Source organism: Sebastes fasciatus, chromosome 21 (assembly GCF_043250625.1).
Source record: "Sebastes fasciatus isolate fSebFas1 chromosome 21, fSebFas1.pri, whole genome shotgun sequence".
Taxonomy (NCBI): Eukaryota; Metazoa; Chordata; class Actinopteri; order Perciformes; family Sebastidae; genus Sebastes; species Sebastes fasciatus.
The window spans coordinates 24,446,001-24,463,869 of record NC_133815.1 but is presented as its reverse complement, the minus strand read 5'-3'; the positions used below and the strand labels follow the sequence as shown (position 1 = coordinate 24,463,869).

Genomic DNA, 17,869 nt, shown 5'->3' with positions numbered 1-17,869 from the left:
GTGTATTATGGTTAAATGAGAATGAGCTACCGGGGAAACACCGGAGAGGCTTACCGTGTGGAGAAGAAGAAGATATTAGCCTTTTAATTCCTGATAGAGAGACTTCACTTCCAGCTCACACCCTACCGGAAGTTTATGTGAGAGCCACCGTCCCATAATAGGACACTTCCGGTTCCCCGATGTGTTCAGCCCGTGATGTATTACTAGAGCAAGGCCTGTTGAAGGAGGTGAGGACAAGGAAGGACATGAGTCTGTACGACACATGCGCAGTGTAACTAAAGCTGTTGTCAGGCCAGATTTTACTGCGCATGTGTTGTACTCGTATCGTCGGTAAGGCAAGCCAAGTTTATTTATATAGCACATTTCATACACAAAGGCAAATCAAAGTGCTTTACATATATAAAAGCAAGATAAAAAAGCACAAATTGCATAAGATAAAAAACGAATAAAATAATATAAAAGTATAAGTTAAAAGAGAAAAAATGAAAAGGATAATAAAAACAATCAAAAGACAGTAAAGTGCAGCATTTGATCAATAAAGAAAAGCGTCTGAGAACAGTTTGGTCTTGAGTCTAGATTTGAAAGTGGCCACTGTTGGTGCATCTTTGATCTCATCTGGAAGTTTGTACCACAGTTGAGCAGCGTAGCAGCTAAAAGCAGCCTCACCATGTTTCCTTCTGACCTTGGGTACTACTAATAGATTTTTTCCCAGTGACCTTAGAGGTCTAGTAGGTGTGTACTGCTGAAACATATCTGAGAGATAATTTGGACCTTAGTGATTTGTAAACAAGCAGTAGTGTTTTAAAGTCAATTCTGTGACTTACTGGGAGTCAGTGTAGAGACTGAAGTACTGGAGTGATGTGATCAGTTCTTTTGGTTTTTGTTAGAACTCTAGCAGCTTCATTTTGCAGCATCTGAAGCTGTTTGATTGTCTTTTATGGTAGGCGCGTGAATAGAACACTGCAGTAATTGACTCTGCTCAAGATAAAAACATGGATGCGTTTTTCCAGGTCATGCTTTGACATAAGACTTCTAAGTTTAGCTATGTTTTTAAGGTGGTAAAAAGCTGACTTGGTATTGCTTTCACATGATCATGAAGCTGAGATTGCTGTCGATTAAAACACCCAGATTTTTGACAGCATCCTTTGCTTTAGGTCCCTTTGTGTTCAGATGATTAGCAAACTTAATTCTCTCGTCTTTCTTCCCAAATAAGATAATTTCAGTTTTGTCCTTATGCAGCTGTAGGACGTTTTGAGACCTCCAGCTATTGATTTGATAGTGTAAATTCGTGAGCCTGGTTGATAGCTCAGGGTTTATGCCCTTTTCTATCCATAGGAAATCATTGGAGGGAGGAGAGAGGAGATGGAGGAGGAGCCCAGTTGGTGGTGAGGCATCATGCCCGGCCAGTTGAGGAGTTGTTTTTTTTTTTTTCTCTCGTTTTTTTCTTCTTTATATATATATATATATATATATATATATATATATATATATATATATATATATATATATATATTTTTCGATTTTTTTCTCTTTCTTCCTTTTCCTCATAACAAAGTAAAAAAAAAATGAAATATGGATAAAAAAAAATGAAGAGAAAAATAAATAAAAATAAATAAAGAAAGAAAAATAAATAAATAAATAAACAAATAAACAAATAAATAAAGAGAAAGACAACTTTTAAAAAGCCAACATAACTGGGCAAGATCAATATCATGTGACTGCGTGTGTGTGCTTGAGAGGGGTGGCTGGCTGCCAGTCAGGGTGCAAATCAAATTAAGGCAAGATTAAAAAGAATAACATCAAATAAAGTAAAATAAATATAAATAGGTAGATAGATTGAAGTAAAAGAATGATGGCTAAACGGATGGTGTTTAATTAGAGAATGCTGGATGGTGTCCTGCAGCGCCACACAGTGTTCAGCAGCGAGCATTGTAATGGGTTGCACACAGCAGACAGTGGAGGCTCATCATGTTAAAAGCCTATTCAATCAGGATGCCGTTTAAAAGCCCTCGTCCTATTCTATGGTTTATTATCTGCTGGATAAAATATCAATATTTTAACCTTGTTATTTATTAATGCAGAAACATTTTTACGATTTGTGATTTCTACAATATTGCTTTTGTGCCTGTATGCTGTTGGAATAATTATGTGACAGATATACACTGTTGAAAGTGTGATCTCTACAGCAAAGATGTTATATATGTCTAATAATAAGGTGAAATATATTTATTTTATCATACATGTTGTCCAGTTAAGTTTGGACTTCAGATATTTCTCATGTATTTTGAAGGTGAAAATTTACTTTACATGAACTTCATTCAAAATATCTTCCTTTAAATACATAAATACATTTTGTACATATACTTTTTTTTAAGTTTGTTTAATTATGAATGGGCTAACTCTTATTATGGCAACACTTTGCATACACACAGGTAAATTCATAGATAAACAAACAACAAACATATTCATATTCTGTTATATTCCTCCTGCCACAATGTAGGACATCTTTCAAAAACAGTCTTATTTGTAATGTGTGTGTGTTTTCTCTTCATTTATTTATTTATTTAATCATGTTTCAAATGTTCCACCCAATCTCGTTTCATCACATACTGTATGTGTTGCTCTATGTCTTTTATATTATAAAGCAGGTTTAAGTGCTGTATAAATACTGTTAAACTATCAAAACGCTCAATATACGGAGAAACACACACAGCCCATATTCAGAAATGTGCGTTTGAAACAAGCTGTTAGGATTTCTGTCTATTTGTGATGTCACAAATATACAATATTTAGACCATTACACGGTTTTAAATGTACACATTCTAAATGTGTCCCAGTTTATTTCCTGTTGCAGTGTATGTGAATAACATCAGCTGACAGGAAGTAAACATGGACCCACACTGCTGCCTAGCAACGCAGTTCCGTTGCAGTACCGTTGCAGTACCGTTGCAATTCCGTTGAAATGCACTAAAACGGAGCGTTTCAGACAGAGGGTGAATACAGGTATATTCAGACAGACAGTATGAGAAAAATAAAGTTGTTTTTTTAACATTACAGCATGTAAACGTGTTTTAGTAGAAACACAAAATACAAGTACGAACCTGAAAATGAGCACGATATGGGACCTTTAAACAATGGAGAATGTAGTTAGTTTGTGGTGCTGTTGAATTGTAGCCCATTGCTGACAGGTGTTTCTATTATTCTGTCCACCCCAGACTAACCACATATCATACAGTTCAATCAACACCTCTATAACATTATCATCACGAAGGCAGGAGATTATGACTACAGGGCTGTTGTATGAGACTGCATTAGCTTTAGTTAGGTGGACCCATAAATTGGACCCTATACCTCCATGGGTGGACCTCATAGAGAGTCTCCGGACCACGTGGTGGCGCTAATGCTCCGTTTCAACAGCGTCCATGAACATGAGGAAGAAGAAGAGTCGGCAGCAGTGATCATGGAGAGTCTGCGGGTGCTGGAGCTCTACAGCGGGATAGGAGGGATGCATTACGCTCTGAAGGGTAAACTCACAGTTCACAGCTCATCCATACTGAGTTTAGCTTGTTTTTATTTCTCTACAAGTTCTAAAGCAACGTGGGACAGAGATATGACATCACTGTCCCACGTTGTCTTTGATTGAAGCGGACGACTTCCTGTCAGCAAACCTGCAGGACGGACGGATGGACAGGCTGAATGTGATGTTTGGACTTCACGGGAAGTCTCAGGCACTGCGGACAAGTCAGCGTCCACTCCGGAGAACACGGTCAAGCGTCCACGTTGTTTTACGGTGCGTGTCTATTACAGGCATTACGGTACTGACTTCAAAATAAAAGCAACGTGCTGATGAACGTGATGGGTCATTTCACATTAAGTCATGCGGGTCTGTCAGTAATAAATAAATAAATAAATACGTAAATAATTAAAAGGAAACCGTCTATTATCACAGACTTAATTCACTTCAGAATAATCGACTACCTCAGAGTGCCACTTAGAGGATGTCAGGACATTCTGATGTAGAATTAAAGGTCCCATATTGTAAAAAGGGAAATTTTCATGTCTTTTATATTATCAAACAGGTTTAAGTTCTTTATAAATACTGTTAAACTATCGAAACGCTCAATATACAGAGAAATACACACAGCCCGTATTCAGAAGTTGTGCATTTGAATCAAGCCGTTAGGATTTCTGCCCATTTGTGATGTCACAAATATACAATATTTAGACCATTACACGGTTTTAAACGTAAACATTCTAAATGTGTCCCAGTTTATTTCCTGTTGCAGTGTATGTAAATAACATCAGCTGACAGGAAGTAAACATGGACCCAAGCTGTTGCCTAGCAACACAATTCCATTACAATTCCGTTGAAATGCACTAAAACGGAGCGTTTAAGACAGAGGGTAAATACAGGTATATTCAGGCAGACAGTATGAGGAAAATAAAGTTTTTTTTTAACATTACAGTATGTAAACATGTTCTAGTAGAAACACAAAATACAAGTATGAACCTGAAAATGAGCATGATATGGGACCTTTAAAAGGGAGAAAGGAAAGGCAGAGGCCTGTTGCCACAGAGCAATTTCACTCGTGATTGATAGCAGACCACCCCAGAGTGTCACTCAGAGAATATTTGGGATATTCTGAGGAGTTCTGACCCATCCAATTCAGCAGGATGGCAGTAGCTGTGGGCTCATCGTCATCGAGTGTTTTCAAATGTAATTTAATACCTAAACATCTAATATTGTTCTCAAGTAGGTTAGATTAGCTCACAGTTGTCTCCTGTAAATTAATTCCATGTTTTCATTAAACTTACCTGTGCACTTATACTTTGCAATATAATCAGATACAATAACAGTTGCAGATGAGTGACTAAGAGTTACTTTACGTAATTATACCCTAGAACCGCGGCACTGTGCAAGAGTCAGGTACATACAGTATGTCACGCAGCAGAATATTCTTGATTTGATGTTGCCTTTGTGTTATTTATTAGTTACTGTGCTTTTAAAGGTACAGTTGATAACGTTCAGCCACTAGTTGTCTCATTCTCCCTCCTCCGTTTCATTGCATTCCATTCCTTTCAGTTCTCCCTTTAATTCTAATTCTACACCAGAATGTCCCGATACTGTCTGAGTGACTCTCTGAGGTTGTTATTGTTATTAAAATAGTTTGTGATAACAGGCCGCTTCCTTTTAATTCTAATCTGAATGTAGAGTGATGATGACTCTTTTCTAAGATTTTAAAGGGCTTTAATTTCCAAATACCACACCAGAGTGTGCTGATATTTTCTGAGTGACACTCTGAGCTGAGGCCTGTACTACGAAGCGAGTTCAACATAACCAGGGTATCTTTAGCAGTGATATGGCGTGTATGACAATTTCAGCCTTCTTTCAGCTGCGTCTCCGTCAGTGTGAAACAGACTTGAGAGCAAGTTCAAAAAAATAAATATAAAAAGTGCAGTGCTTTTATACGAGTTGATCTCTTATCTGGAACATAACCTGCTCCGGAGCAGGTTAGCTGTTCAGCATCAGTTACCATGGCGATTTACCCCGGTAAGAAGTGAACCACCGTCGTAGGACGGAAAACCCTGAAGGGGTTAACCCTGAAGTTACCTCGCTGACCCCAAATCCTGCTTCGTAGTACAGACCTCAGGTCTGCTATCAATACCAAGTGAAATTAGTCACTTAGTAGAAACACAGTTTCTGAATCTGAGGTGGTATAATGCCATTTTGAAATCCGATTAGTCTTTGGAAATGTATTCTTTAATACATATATATAATGTATATGCAGTGTATATATACACTGTATATTTAGTTTGACTTAGTATTCACACAATTAGAATTAATTTTTCTCTGAAATACGATTCGCAGGTGGTAGTTTTTTTTGTTTTTTGAATTATCAAATTTGATTTAGTATTTCATATGTATTCATTTTGCTTCATTTATTTTTATGTGTTTTTGTTAATTTATGTATTCATTTATTTATTCATTTATTTATTATTGACAGACAGACTGACAGACTTATTGAATTAATGTGAAATGACCTATCACGTTCATTAGATTGTTGCTTTTATTTTGAAGTCAGTTCTTACACGCTCTTACTGTAATGCCGGATATACATTCACCGGAAAACAACGTGGGGGCTGGTTGACAGTGTTTTTCCAAGTGGAGGCTGGCCTGATCACATCCATAAGCGGACTTTCTGTGGACTTCCAGAGAGTCTGTTTGTGGTGCAGACAAGGTTACCCATAATCCATAGCTAGTGACATGGATGGTCTAATGTGAGGATCCTCGGTTGTGTTTAGGATTGACAACTTTCTCACTATGTGCCGTGCCACGGTGCACGGTGGTGTGGTATTGGGTTGTGTGAATGTAATCTTATTCTTATTCGATGAGGCCCGAGCTGCAGAGCTCTCTCCATCCACTCCCCGGCGGGGTCCGACTCCTGCCGAGCACCCCAGGCAGCCTCAACCCTCACTCAGCTGTCCGGACTGGATGAGACATTTGGACATCATCATTGGACCAACGCAATGTCAATATTGTATTCTTCTGGTTGTCGATTGGTTAACGAGCCTTGGGAGGATCAGAGCCGTAGAAAGAGGCGGCTCTGGTTGCCAGGTCTGAAAAGTGCTCTCATCTCACCTTCCGCCGTGATGTGAGAAGCGTTGAGTGCAGATGAGCCCGTCCTCTGCCACTAAAGGGACGAGGACAAGGATGTGACAGTTTCAGGGGATTATCAAATATTTCTTAATACCCCAGTGGCTCGCTGCAGTCAATGTTGCCAGATCTCGTGAGAGAAACCAGCAACCAGGTCTATAGAAACGAGCGCAAAATCTTTATCTGTAGCTCATTATCTGTTTTTTCTTCTTCCTCCAGAGAGTGGCATACCTGCCCAGGTAGTGGCTGCCATCGACATAAACACCACGGCCAATCAAATCTACATGCACAATTTCCCCGACACCGCCCTCTGGAACAAGACCATCGAGGTGGGTGATAGTGGAGGGTTTTGGCATGACTGCTTGCATCTGAACAAAACAGTCTGTATAGTATACGGATTATGCCCCCTAGTGTTCATAGATGGATGTAGAGGTATTGTAGGAGCTAAAATCTACTACTGTAGCTACTGAGGTGATTAGCCCTGGACTGACGCGCTTTTCGCTGTAGATGGTCCTTTAGTTGCATGTTGTGCTGTACAAAAGTGATCCTGAGTCCGCTCGTTGGTTTTACAATAACAGTTCATTTATTCCTAATATGGTATTAAGGAAGCAAATCCAGTTACCATAGCAACGAGTAAACAATAATAACACGGCAAACAATTCAGCGTCCCTGCGGTCAAAAACCATTTGCCCTTCCGGGCTAAACCCTGACGCCAACAACACACCTCCTTACCTATATACCCGTGGCTGGGTCAATCAATTAATACAGTGCCACCTAGTGTTCGTAAAAGTGAATTACATCCCAACCTCAGTATGTCAGCATCATGTTTTGGCTCTTACAGGTATTATGATCCACAGACAAACCAATGCTCTGGGCTTAAGTTTTAACTTTGCAATGTTATAACTTTTGAAAACTTGAATAGTTTTTCCCCTTTTATTTTTAGGGTCTAACACTAGATGACTTCAATAAATTATCTTTTGACATGATTTTGATGAGCCCTCCCTGCCAGCCTTTCACCAGGTAAGTCGTATCAAATAAATTGAATGTGGGTTTCCTATTGATTGGTGCTGTGATAGACTGATAACCTTCCCAGGGGGCTTGGATAGTGTTCAGTATATTGAGCAAAGCCTTCGCAATTTAGTCAGAATTTTCACCAAAGGCGGTGGCCACTAATATAAAGGCGGTCCCGACCCACTCTCTCCCAGCTCTTTTCACGGTCACGTGCTTGCGTGTGTAAATTACACCGATAACGTCAGAGCTTATCAATATTGTAGTCTTTAATTCAGCACCGATACTCCTTTTCTAAGTTACTTTATCAATTTTATATTTATATACTTTATATTTCAATTCAATTAAATAGATTTTTTTTTATATAGCATCAAATCATAACAGAAGTTATTTCAAGGCACTTTTCATGTAGAGCAGGTCTACACCGTACTCTATAATTTACAGAGACCCATGAGCAAGCACATGGTGCAACGGTGGCATGGAAAACAAATAACTCCCCTTTTTAAATGAGTAAAAAGCTTGGGCAGAACCAGGCTCTGGGTGGGTGGCCATCTGCCCCCACCAGAGTGAGTAACCGACCGACCGACCACAATAATAGAAATAGAACTAATATGCTGTATTAAATGTCTGTTATCAATTTCCAACTGAAATCTTTGTTTTTCTTTCTCTGTGCAGGATCGGACTACAGGGTGACATTGCTGACCCCAGAACCAAGAGCTTCCTCTACATCCTTGATCTTCTGCCAAGGTCTTTAATCACAAAAACACACTTAGAAAGAGTGCAATTTTCTAGCCACAAGAGCTGCTTTTTACATCATTAACAATGTTTACCAAGCTACAGGAAAGCTTTGTGAGTGTTCAGCCGACAAGTGTTGGAAAATGTTGTCAACAATAATAACATGATTTGGCCAAACTACAAATGAAACTCTTTGCTATTTTGATACATTTGATATCTGGTATCCAAATAATGTCAATTTTGGTAGCACATGAATGAAGACTTGTTCCAGACTTGAGCAGACTTTGATATATCGCTGTCAAAGTTTTTTCACTTTGACTCGGCACAGATCTAATCCTGCGCACGAATCCCCCTCTCCTCCAGTTAATCTCAAACGACTTTATAAAAATCATTATTTTTGTGGACTTTATTTAGCATATTTAGCATATAGCTGTCAAGCACACATCGTAATTCTGCAGAAGTCCAGGTCAGTCCTCTCTCCCACTCATGTTAACCCTTCGCTACCTGTGTCCATCTCAACAAATGCCCACACAGGCAGCCTGCGTTTTGGTTTTGCTTGGAAACGCCTCACAAGCCGGCCTTGGACCGGTTGTTTTGGTCCACACCGGTATGATTACTGCGTCACAACCGCCCAAACAAACCATACCAAGAGTTCGATTAAAACAGACCAACTGTTGGCTAATTGAACCTTCGAGAACTGTTAGAACACAAGATGCCTTACCGAGGGGTTGTTGAAGAAGCCTTGAATGCAAAGGTGGAATAGCTTAAAATATCAATATATCACCTTGTTCATGTCTGTTCTCTTTGTTGTGGGCCGGGGGGGGATATCTTATGGGCATAGTTTCTCTCACTAATCCCTCTTCTCCTTTCTTCCCTCATATATGATGGTGGGCGTCCAGGCTGTGCAGGCGGCCCCGCTTCATCCTGCTGGAGAATGTGAAAGGCTTTGAGAGCTCCTCTGCCAGGTAACTATGGAGACAGCAGAGGTGCATCAGTAGGCCTGAAAGGTCACCATGTCAGAAGGCAGCAACATGTACAGTCTTATCAACAAATTATAGAGAAGTACAATGTTGGTCTGTGAATGTCCTGTATTATAGAAAAGTCGAAAAGGCTGCCGGACAGATCTGGACAATCCAAAACGTGTAGTGAGGGTGAACTGGGAACATCTGGCTGAGGCCCCTGTCCGCGAGGTCTTCAACTCCCAACTCCGGAAGAATTTTTTAGCACATCCTGGGGGAGGCTGGGGACATTGAATCCATGTTCTGTCGTGGCGGCAACCTAAGAACCCGTTGGTGGACACCCCTAACCCAAGCTGATGAAGGAGGCCTTTTGGGCTTGGTTGGCCCGGGGGTCTCCTGAAACAGCAGACAGATACCAGTTTGCCAAAAGGGCTGCAGCTGCGGTGACCATGGAGAAGGACTTTCGGTTGTACTCAAGGAAGTTCTGGAAAACCGTTAGACGACTAAAGGCTCTGGACATTGTTGGGCTTTCTAGGCTGACACGTCTCTTCAGTGTCGCTTGGAGGTCGGGGACAGTGCCTGTGGAATGGCAGACCGGGGTGGTGGTTCCCATTTTTAAAAAGGGGAACCGGAGGGAGTGCTCCGATTTATTGGGGTATCACACTGCTCAGCCTCCCCGGGAAAATGTATTTCAGGGTGCTGGAAAGGAGGCTCCGACCGATTGTCAAACCTCAGGTCCAGGAGAAACAATGTGGATTGGCCGTGGAACAGTGGACCAGCTCTTTACCCTCGCGGGGCTGTTGGAGGGGGCATGGGAGTTTGCCCATCCAGTCTACATGTGTTTTGTGGACTTGGAAAAGGCTTATGACCATGTCCCCTGGGGAGTCCTGTGGGGGGTACTGCGGGAATATGGGGTACCAGGGTCATTGTTACAAGCCATTCGGTCCTTTCATCTGCGCCTTGAGATCCTGTCCATGAAAATCACAAACAGGATCTCAAGGCCCAGCTGGGGGGGAGGACAGTGTCCGGTTTGGGGACCTCAGAAATGCCTCTCTTCTCTTTGCAGATGATGTGGTTCTGTTTGCTTCATCGAACCGTGACCTTTAGCAGCACTGGAGCGTGAGTGTGAAGCAGTCGGGATGAGAGTCAGTACCTCCAAGTCTAAGGCCCGTGGTTCTTTGCTGGAAAATGATGGACTGCTCCCTTCAGGTTGGGAGTGAGTCACTACTCCAAGAGAGGTAGTTTAAGTATCTCAGGGTCTTGAGGGAAAAATGGAGCGAAAGATGGACAGGTGGACCGTTGTGGTGAGGAGAGAGCTGAGCCGGAAAGCGAAGCTCTCGATTTACCAGTCCATCTACATTCCAACCCGCACCTATGGTCATGAGCTTTGGGTAGTGACTGAAAGAATGAGATTGCGGATACAAGTGGCTGAAATGAGCTTCCTCCGTAGGGTGTCTGGGCTCAGCCTTAAATATAGGGTGAGGAGCTCAGACATCCGGAGGGAGCTCGGAGTAGAGCCGCTGCTCCTTTGCGTCGAAAGGGGCCAGCTGAGGTGGTTCGGCCATCTGATCAGGATGCCTCCTGGACGCCTCCCTTTGGAGGTTTTCTGGGCACGTCCAACTGGTAATAGGCCCCGGGGCAAACCCAGAACACGCTTGAGAGATTATACTATATCTCGTCTGGCCTGGGAACGCCTCGGGTGTCCCCCAGGAAGAGCTGGAAAACGTTGCTGGGGAGAGGGATGTCTGGAATTCCTTGCTAAGCCTGCTGCCCCCACGACCCAGCCCTGGATAAGTGGAAGAAAATAGATGGATGGGTGATTGGAGACGGTGGGATGGTCTAACAACACAGGGTTAAGTGGTATGCACAAACCACTGTGATGGTGTAGTATAGGCGAAGACATTTCATTTGAGAGTTAACCTGTCCTCATATTCTACTTCTGTTCTCTAGGGAACGTTTGGTGAAGACACTGACGGAATGTGAATACACTTTCCAGGAGATCATGGTCTCACCCACAAGTGTAAGAAAGGCACACTGTATGACTAATTTAATGAAATGCATCTGCACTGTGAGTTATATTTATATCACTGTTCTGTTCATAAATCCAGGTCGGGATCCCAAATTCAAGACTGCGTTATTTCCTGATTGCTAAGATTTCAACAGAAAACGGTAGCATCCAGAGCTCAAAGGTGAGGCTTGCTGACAGTAATCCTGGTCTCATGAAATACATCAAAAAAACATCTTAGTGCTAGCTTTCAGCGTCAACCCAAGCGGGAGCACCACATCCTTAACCCCTTGTGGTACCAAACCTAGTGAAAATGTGCCACGTCTATAATTGTTTAGTCAAGTAAAATAAGTTTCAGGTGCAGACACAAACCAATTATTTACCATTACCAAATGTTACAAATACCTGGTCTATCTATGAGATGTTTTACAATTCTTAAAGATTTATAAATCATTTGGTAATCATTAACAGATACTTATATATATATATATATATATAATGTTATAATGTGTACAAGAATAAACTGTTAAAATAACATTAATAATTAGCAAACATTAATTATAATTTCATGGATTATTAACAGTAAAATAACGTAACAAAATTTTAATTAACTATCAATTTACCATTTATTAATGACGGTTACTATAAAGTGTTACCTGGCTTTCAATTAGTACTACTTTTTGCTTATTATATACAAACATTGTGCTATATCTTGTTTTTTTGTAATTTGGATGAATTGACCTTTCAGGAAACTAAGTTTGTTGGGTACTTGATTATGTTAGGATCCTACAATACCAGTCATGTGAACATAAGGCTTTTCATAATGTGTGTGATCGTAGATTCTAGATGCCTTCCGACATCCTGGTGAAAGTGATTCCCCTGAGCAGCCCACGGTCCTGAGTCCTCCTCACCCAGGTCCCTGCCAGCCTCATGTCCTGTATAAACTAGAGACAACAACGGATGCCCAGAGGAAAATGAGTCAGAACAACGATCTGTCTGTCAGGCAGATCCAAGACTTCCTGGAGCCACAGACTGAAGTAAACATGGAGCATCATCTCCTTCCTCCTAAAACACTGCTGCGATACGCTATGCTGTTGGACATTGTTCGGCCCACGTGCAGGAGGTCTGTCTGCTTTACCAAAGGGTGGGTAGAACTCTTCATCTAAACCTTCACTAGCTTCACTTATAATATTATTGCGATTTTGCACAGGAAAAAACATCATAAATGCAAATTGGAGATGCTTCCTGCATGGTAGGGGTTCTCAAACGTATCACTCAAAGATGCACATCTGATTGTTATTCTAGGTCGGAGGTCCGGAATGATTGGCAATAACAAAATAACATTAGAACTTATTATTACACGGCTGTGTTGAATACGCGATTCTGATTGGTCAATCACTGCATTCTGCGGTCTGTAATTTCTCTATAACAGACCGTTGCTATGTATAGCAGACCGTCGCTATTTATAGCAAACTGTTGCTATGTATAACAGACCGTTGCTATGGGCACAGCTCAGATGTCGGACTCGTGGCAGTAAAACGTGACCCGACCCGACCCAAGTATAATCTGGGTCCTGGTTTGGGTCTACCTTTAATCTGAGCGACCTGAGAGTGTAAACGGGCTTATATGATAAAGTGGTTGAAGTCTGTCACTTAGTAATGCGATTATTTGATTGTGTTAATGTGTTTTATCCACAGTTATGGACGCTATGTGGAGGGAACTGGTTCGGTACTGCAGTGCTGCATGGAAACAGAGGTAGGTTTTGATTTTAGTACAGGCTTCCAATAATTCTATGTTTGTCTTTCCAAATCATGTTTAATCAATAGAATTTACCGTAGAAACATATCAAAGATGATCAAGAGAAGTGGGAGGCACCTAAGCTAAATTTCAAGTGTCACAGCAAAGGCCCTAAACACTTATGTCAATGTGATATTTCAGTTTTTTATTTCAGTTTTTTTAATTTTTAATACATTTGCAAAAAGTTAGTTTTAGTCTTAGTCCCAAGACTTGTACCATCCCAAAGTGTTATATTTGCAACAAATCTTCTATTATAACCCTGGTGAACATGGACATGCTTTGGTTTATTGTATTCATCTTTTACAAATGTGCTGTTTTACTGTCATCCATTCGTTAAACACACAATAATTGTGGAATACATTTGTAGCTATGATTAACACATCCCAACTTGACCCCCAGCGTAACCAGTTCCTACTGAGTGTCAGAACAATGACATGTTTTATGTTGTGTGTTGAAGGTTTTTTTGCTTTGTGTGCTCTGCAGATGGAGAGTGTGTTTCGAGGTCTGGACCAGTACTCTGAAGATGAGAAACTCCAGCGACTGTCGAAACTGAAGCTCCGTTATTTTACCCCCAGAGAAGTCGCCAACCTCATGGGCTTCCCTCAAACTTTCTGTAAGTCAAAAATCTGTCAGCCCTTAAAGGGAAATTTAGCATTTTTTTTAAGTGGGGTTGTATGAGGTACTTATCCATAGTCGGTGTATTACCTAGAGTAGGTGGTAGTTGGTGCCACTTAAAGATCCCATATCCTGCTCATTTTCAGGTTCATGCTGTATTTTATGTTTCTACTAGAACATGTTTACATGCTGTAATGTTAAAAAAAAAACTTTATTTTCCTCATACTGTCTGCCTGAATATACCTGTATTCAGGCTCTGTTTGAAACGCTCCGTTTTAGTGCATTTCAACAGAATTGCGTTGCTAGGAAACAGCTTGGGTCCATGTTTACTTCCTGTCAGCTGATGTCATTCACATACACTAAAACAGGTAATACTGGGACACATTTAGTATGTTTACGTTTAAAACTGTGAAATTGTCTAAATATTGTAGATTTGTGACATCACAAATGGACAGAAATCCTGACAGCTTGTTTCAAACGCACAATTTCTGAATACGGGCTGTGTGTATTTATCTGTGGATTGAGCGTTTTGATACTTTCACAGTATTTATATAGGACTTAAACCTGCTTTATCATATAAAAGACATGAAAATCTCACTTTTTACAATATGGGACCTTTAAGTGTATTAGTCTGACTGTTAGACTAGACAAAGATTTCTATTGCTTCATTGTTTGTTTTTTTCAAAATTCTAGTCTAAATATGATATTGAGCTTTTTATGTTATTTAATGGACTATATACCCGAGCGTTTATATATATATTATCTTAATGTTATTTGATTGTATTTTGCAGCCTTTCCGGAGCAAATCACTACCAAGCAGCGGCATAGAGTTCTAGGAAACAGCCTCAATGTTGTGGTGGTGGCCAAACTCCTACAGCTGCTAGTCTCCTAGCACCCTGGAACGCTCTGAAGGAGGAGACTATCCTATCGGTCATTGTGGCTTTTATCACTCTCAGCCCAGTGAATGTGCTTCAAAATGAACTACTGTACAAAGTGTCTACTTTTTGTTGGGGATGTTAACTGGCAAAATGTCGGCCGAATGCTGGACCACGGAACAGTGTAAGTTACACGGTTCTTACATTTCACTTCACACCGTACACTCTCTTCCCTTTTGGCTGAACATAAATATAGTTTTTTATAAGCATTATTACAATTTTTTTAATGATCAAAATAAAAACCTAAAACCTATCCTGTAAAGCTCATTGTTTTTTGTTTCTCTTATTTTTTCTTCTCACTATTGAGCACTATCTAAAATTTTTATTTTATTCAGTTCCTACTGAAACGTGTAGATAGCACCCACACTGGAATAATAGGTTTTTGAATTTATAATCGGAACTCTTGAGTATCTGGCATTTCCACTTATCCATCCATAAATTAATTCTGCATCTTGGGTATACCTTTCTTTTATTTTTCCAAAAGCTGATGTCATCTCTAACATGTCATTTACTGTACCTGTCGTGATTTTAAATAGTAAAAAAAAAGCATTCACTTGATCAGAACATGTTCATCATCATAATGTTAACATGCTTGGTACAAGGGAGCTGATGAAGCATTCATCTGTTCAGCTTTACGAAAGAGAGACGTAGTTTAAAGTCAGAACAGCAGCAGAAGGACCTGCAGTATCTCTCCTTCACACACCGCGAGTGAAGCAGCCTGTTACCGAAAGAGCTTTATAACACCTGACAAACTGACTTAAAATAACTTTCTTCATTTATTAGAATGTTTTTTCTTTTCATGATCTGTTATTTCCCCCGTTAACTTTTATTAATGATAAAGTCAGAGAGAGAAGGAGAGTCTGTCTGTCAGCAACAAACACCTTTTACATCATTTATCCTCATTTCCATTCAGTCACATGAGGCTGATAATTCCTGAACGTCGGTTTGATATGAGTTACATCATTTAAAAGTCCCCCATGACCTCTGGGTCTAGAGCAGGGGTCTGCAACCTGCGGCTCTGGAGCCACATGCAGCTCTTTTGCCCCTCTCCAGTGGCTCCCTGTGGAGTTTTTAAAAAATTAGTGGAAATGAATAACTGTTTTTTTGTTTACATTTTTAATTCTATCTATCATTGTTGTAGGTCTACGGTACGACGGTACGACGGAGTATTAGAGCCACATTGAGGAAAAAAAATATATATGAGATTTTGAGAATAAAGTCATAGGTTTAAGAGAAAAAAGTCGTAGTATAATGATAATAAAGTCATAATATTATAAAGTAGTCATTTTACGTGTTATTTTCTTTTTCTCGTAAAGTTATGACTTTATTCTCGTGATATTACGATTTTTTTCCCGTAAAGTAATGAATATATTCTCATAATATTACGACTTTTCTTTTCTCGTAAATTTCTGATTTTATTCTGGAAATCTCATATTTTTTTCCCTCAATGTGGCCCTAATACTCCGTAGTACATTTGCACTTTGGCCCTCAATGCATTAGCCTTATATACTATATACTTAGACTTTAAACTGTGTTACCTTCATCACAATGATCAAATGTTTTGTGGCTCCAGACTTATTATAATTTGTTTTTTTGCCTAAAATGGCTCTTTTAATAGTAAAGGTTGCTGACCCCTGGTGTAGGGTCATTTAACATGTTTATCTTAGCTTTATAGAGAATCCTGTAGGTTTTAGATTTTATACTGAATGTTGCAATGATACTGTAGTCCAGTAATAAGTCAGCTCCTATGGTAAAGTTGTAAAAACAAATTCTAATCACTCTGACAAGTTTAACTGTTGCTGGGGAGAATGTGGTGACAAATGGGAGCTGAGAGGTCTCCACAATGGGTTTCATTTGCTTGAAAGTCTTAAAGACCTTTCTAAGGAAGGATCTAGAGTGCCCTCTAGTGGCCAAAGCTGAGAACAACACTTTAGTAGCATGCCTTAAAGGTCACCTATTATGCAAAATGCACTTTTCCATGTCTTTTAAACATCAATATCTGTCCCCAGTGTGTCTACAGGCCACCATAGTATCATAAAAGACCATCCTCTCTCTTTTTCTCCTCCTCCGTTTGTCCGGAAATGGGTGCAGAAAAAAAAATCGCTTTTTTTCCTTCTCTTCTGACGTCATTAGAGAATGCAAGTCACGTGAGGGTTTCCTGGTCGAACCAGAGAGAACCTTCAGTAGCTGACCCCGCCCCACAGCGCGTCACTGTCTCTCCTCCTCAACCTAACTTGAGCAAAGTCTGCAAGAACCAGCAGAACAGGCTTCATGTACTCCCATCATCTAAATATAACATGTTCATTCACAAAGGCTTTATGTAATTACACTGTTTAAACAGATGATATTTATATATTATATATATTTGATGTCATGCATGTAGCAGAGTACAGGTAGTAAATAGTGACTTGTAAGCAACACAACACATTTCTGTTTCACAGTCAAACTTTATTTGAGTTGACAGATGACAATATTAATTATTCACAGCATTTGTAATCATCTCACCTGTTAGTTAGTTATGTTCACATGGTACAGGAGAAAGTCTTCAGCTCTGGTAAACTATGGTAAGCTAAGCTCCGGTGGTCTGTAGTCATGGTAACACAGAGACAGCTACTACTGTAAATAATATACCATTACTCTGATCTTCCATACATTTATCTTTTAGCAGAAATAATGAACTGACTACTGTTTCACATCTTCTATTTTCCACCCTGATGGTCGCTGTGTTTACACACCGTGTCATAGCGGTAGCATGTAGCTAACCCGTTAGCATGTAGCTACATGCTAACGGGTTAGCTCTGTATCTCCCATCTGCTTTCAGCTGTCTGCTCTCCTCTGGGATGATTCTGTCGGTCATTTCTCACAGATGGATCTGTAAAGACAGACGTAAAACAGAGTGTATGTTTACGGTTTACAGAGTTGATGCATGAGGTAAACACTGAGTTAACTAACAGAGCTATAAATAGTATTATTTACCTGAGAGAAACCGTCAGGAAAACCTGGAATCTGGACCGCAGATGTTCATCATGTGTCGCCGATTTCTGATCAGATTCCTCCGGTAACGTGCGCTGGGTGAAGTTTCTGGTTTATAAACTTTAAAGTGGTTTATAAGCTCTATTCTAGCTGCCTCTCCCTCCACTCCTCTCTCCAGAGCTTCTCC

The 17,869-nt window shown here is 40.2% G+C and overlaps 2 protein-coding genes across 4 annotated transcripts in view; one reads left to right on the top strand and one right to left on the bottom strand.

Annotated features, from left to right (window-relative positions):
* Positions 1-206, bottom strand: part of rsu1 (Ras suppressor protein 1) — a 36,446-nt gene extending 36,240 nt beyond the window's left edge. The window contains exon 1 of one of the 2 annotated variants that reach the window (XM_074621971.1): positions 55-206. The gene's annotated coding sequence lies outside the window, so the exon portion shown is untranslated. The remainder of the gene's footprint in view (positions 1-54) is intronic. The other variant, XM_074621972.1, reaches the window with a different exon arrangement.
* Positions 207-3,364: 3,158 nt separating this feature from the next.
* On the top strand, positions 3,365-14,962 carry trdmt1 (tRNA aspartic acid methyltransferase 1). Of its 2 annotated transcripts, none has more exons than XM_074621856.1 (11): positions 3,365-3,524; positions 6,875-6,984; positions 7,599-7,675; positions 8,339-8,410; positions 9,298-9,363; positions 11,308-11,377; positions 11,466-11,546; positions 12,202-12,506; positions 13,060-13,117; positions 13,643-13,772; positions 14,566-14,962. In XM_074621856.1, the coding sequence occupies exons 1-11, from the start codon at positions 3,401-3,403 to the stop codon at positions 14,664-14,666; spliced, it is 1,194 nt and encodes a 397-aa protein (XP_074477957.1). In that variant the 5' UTR covers positions 3,365-3,400; the 3' UTR covers positions 14,667-14,962. The 2 variants fall into 2 exon arrangements, with proteins under 2 accessions (XP_074477957.1, XP_074477959.1); XM_074621858.1 differs by lacking the exon at positions 3,365-3,524 and adding an exon at positions 3,593-3,790.
* The last annotated feature ends 2,907 nt before the right edge of the window (positions 14,963-17,869 follow it).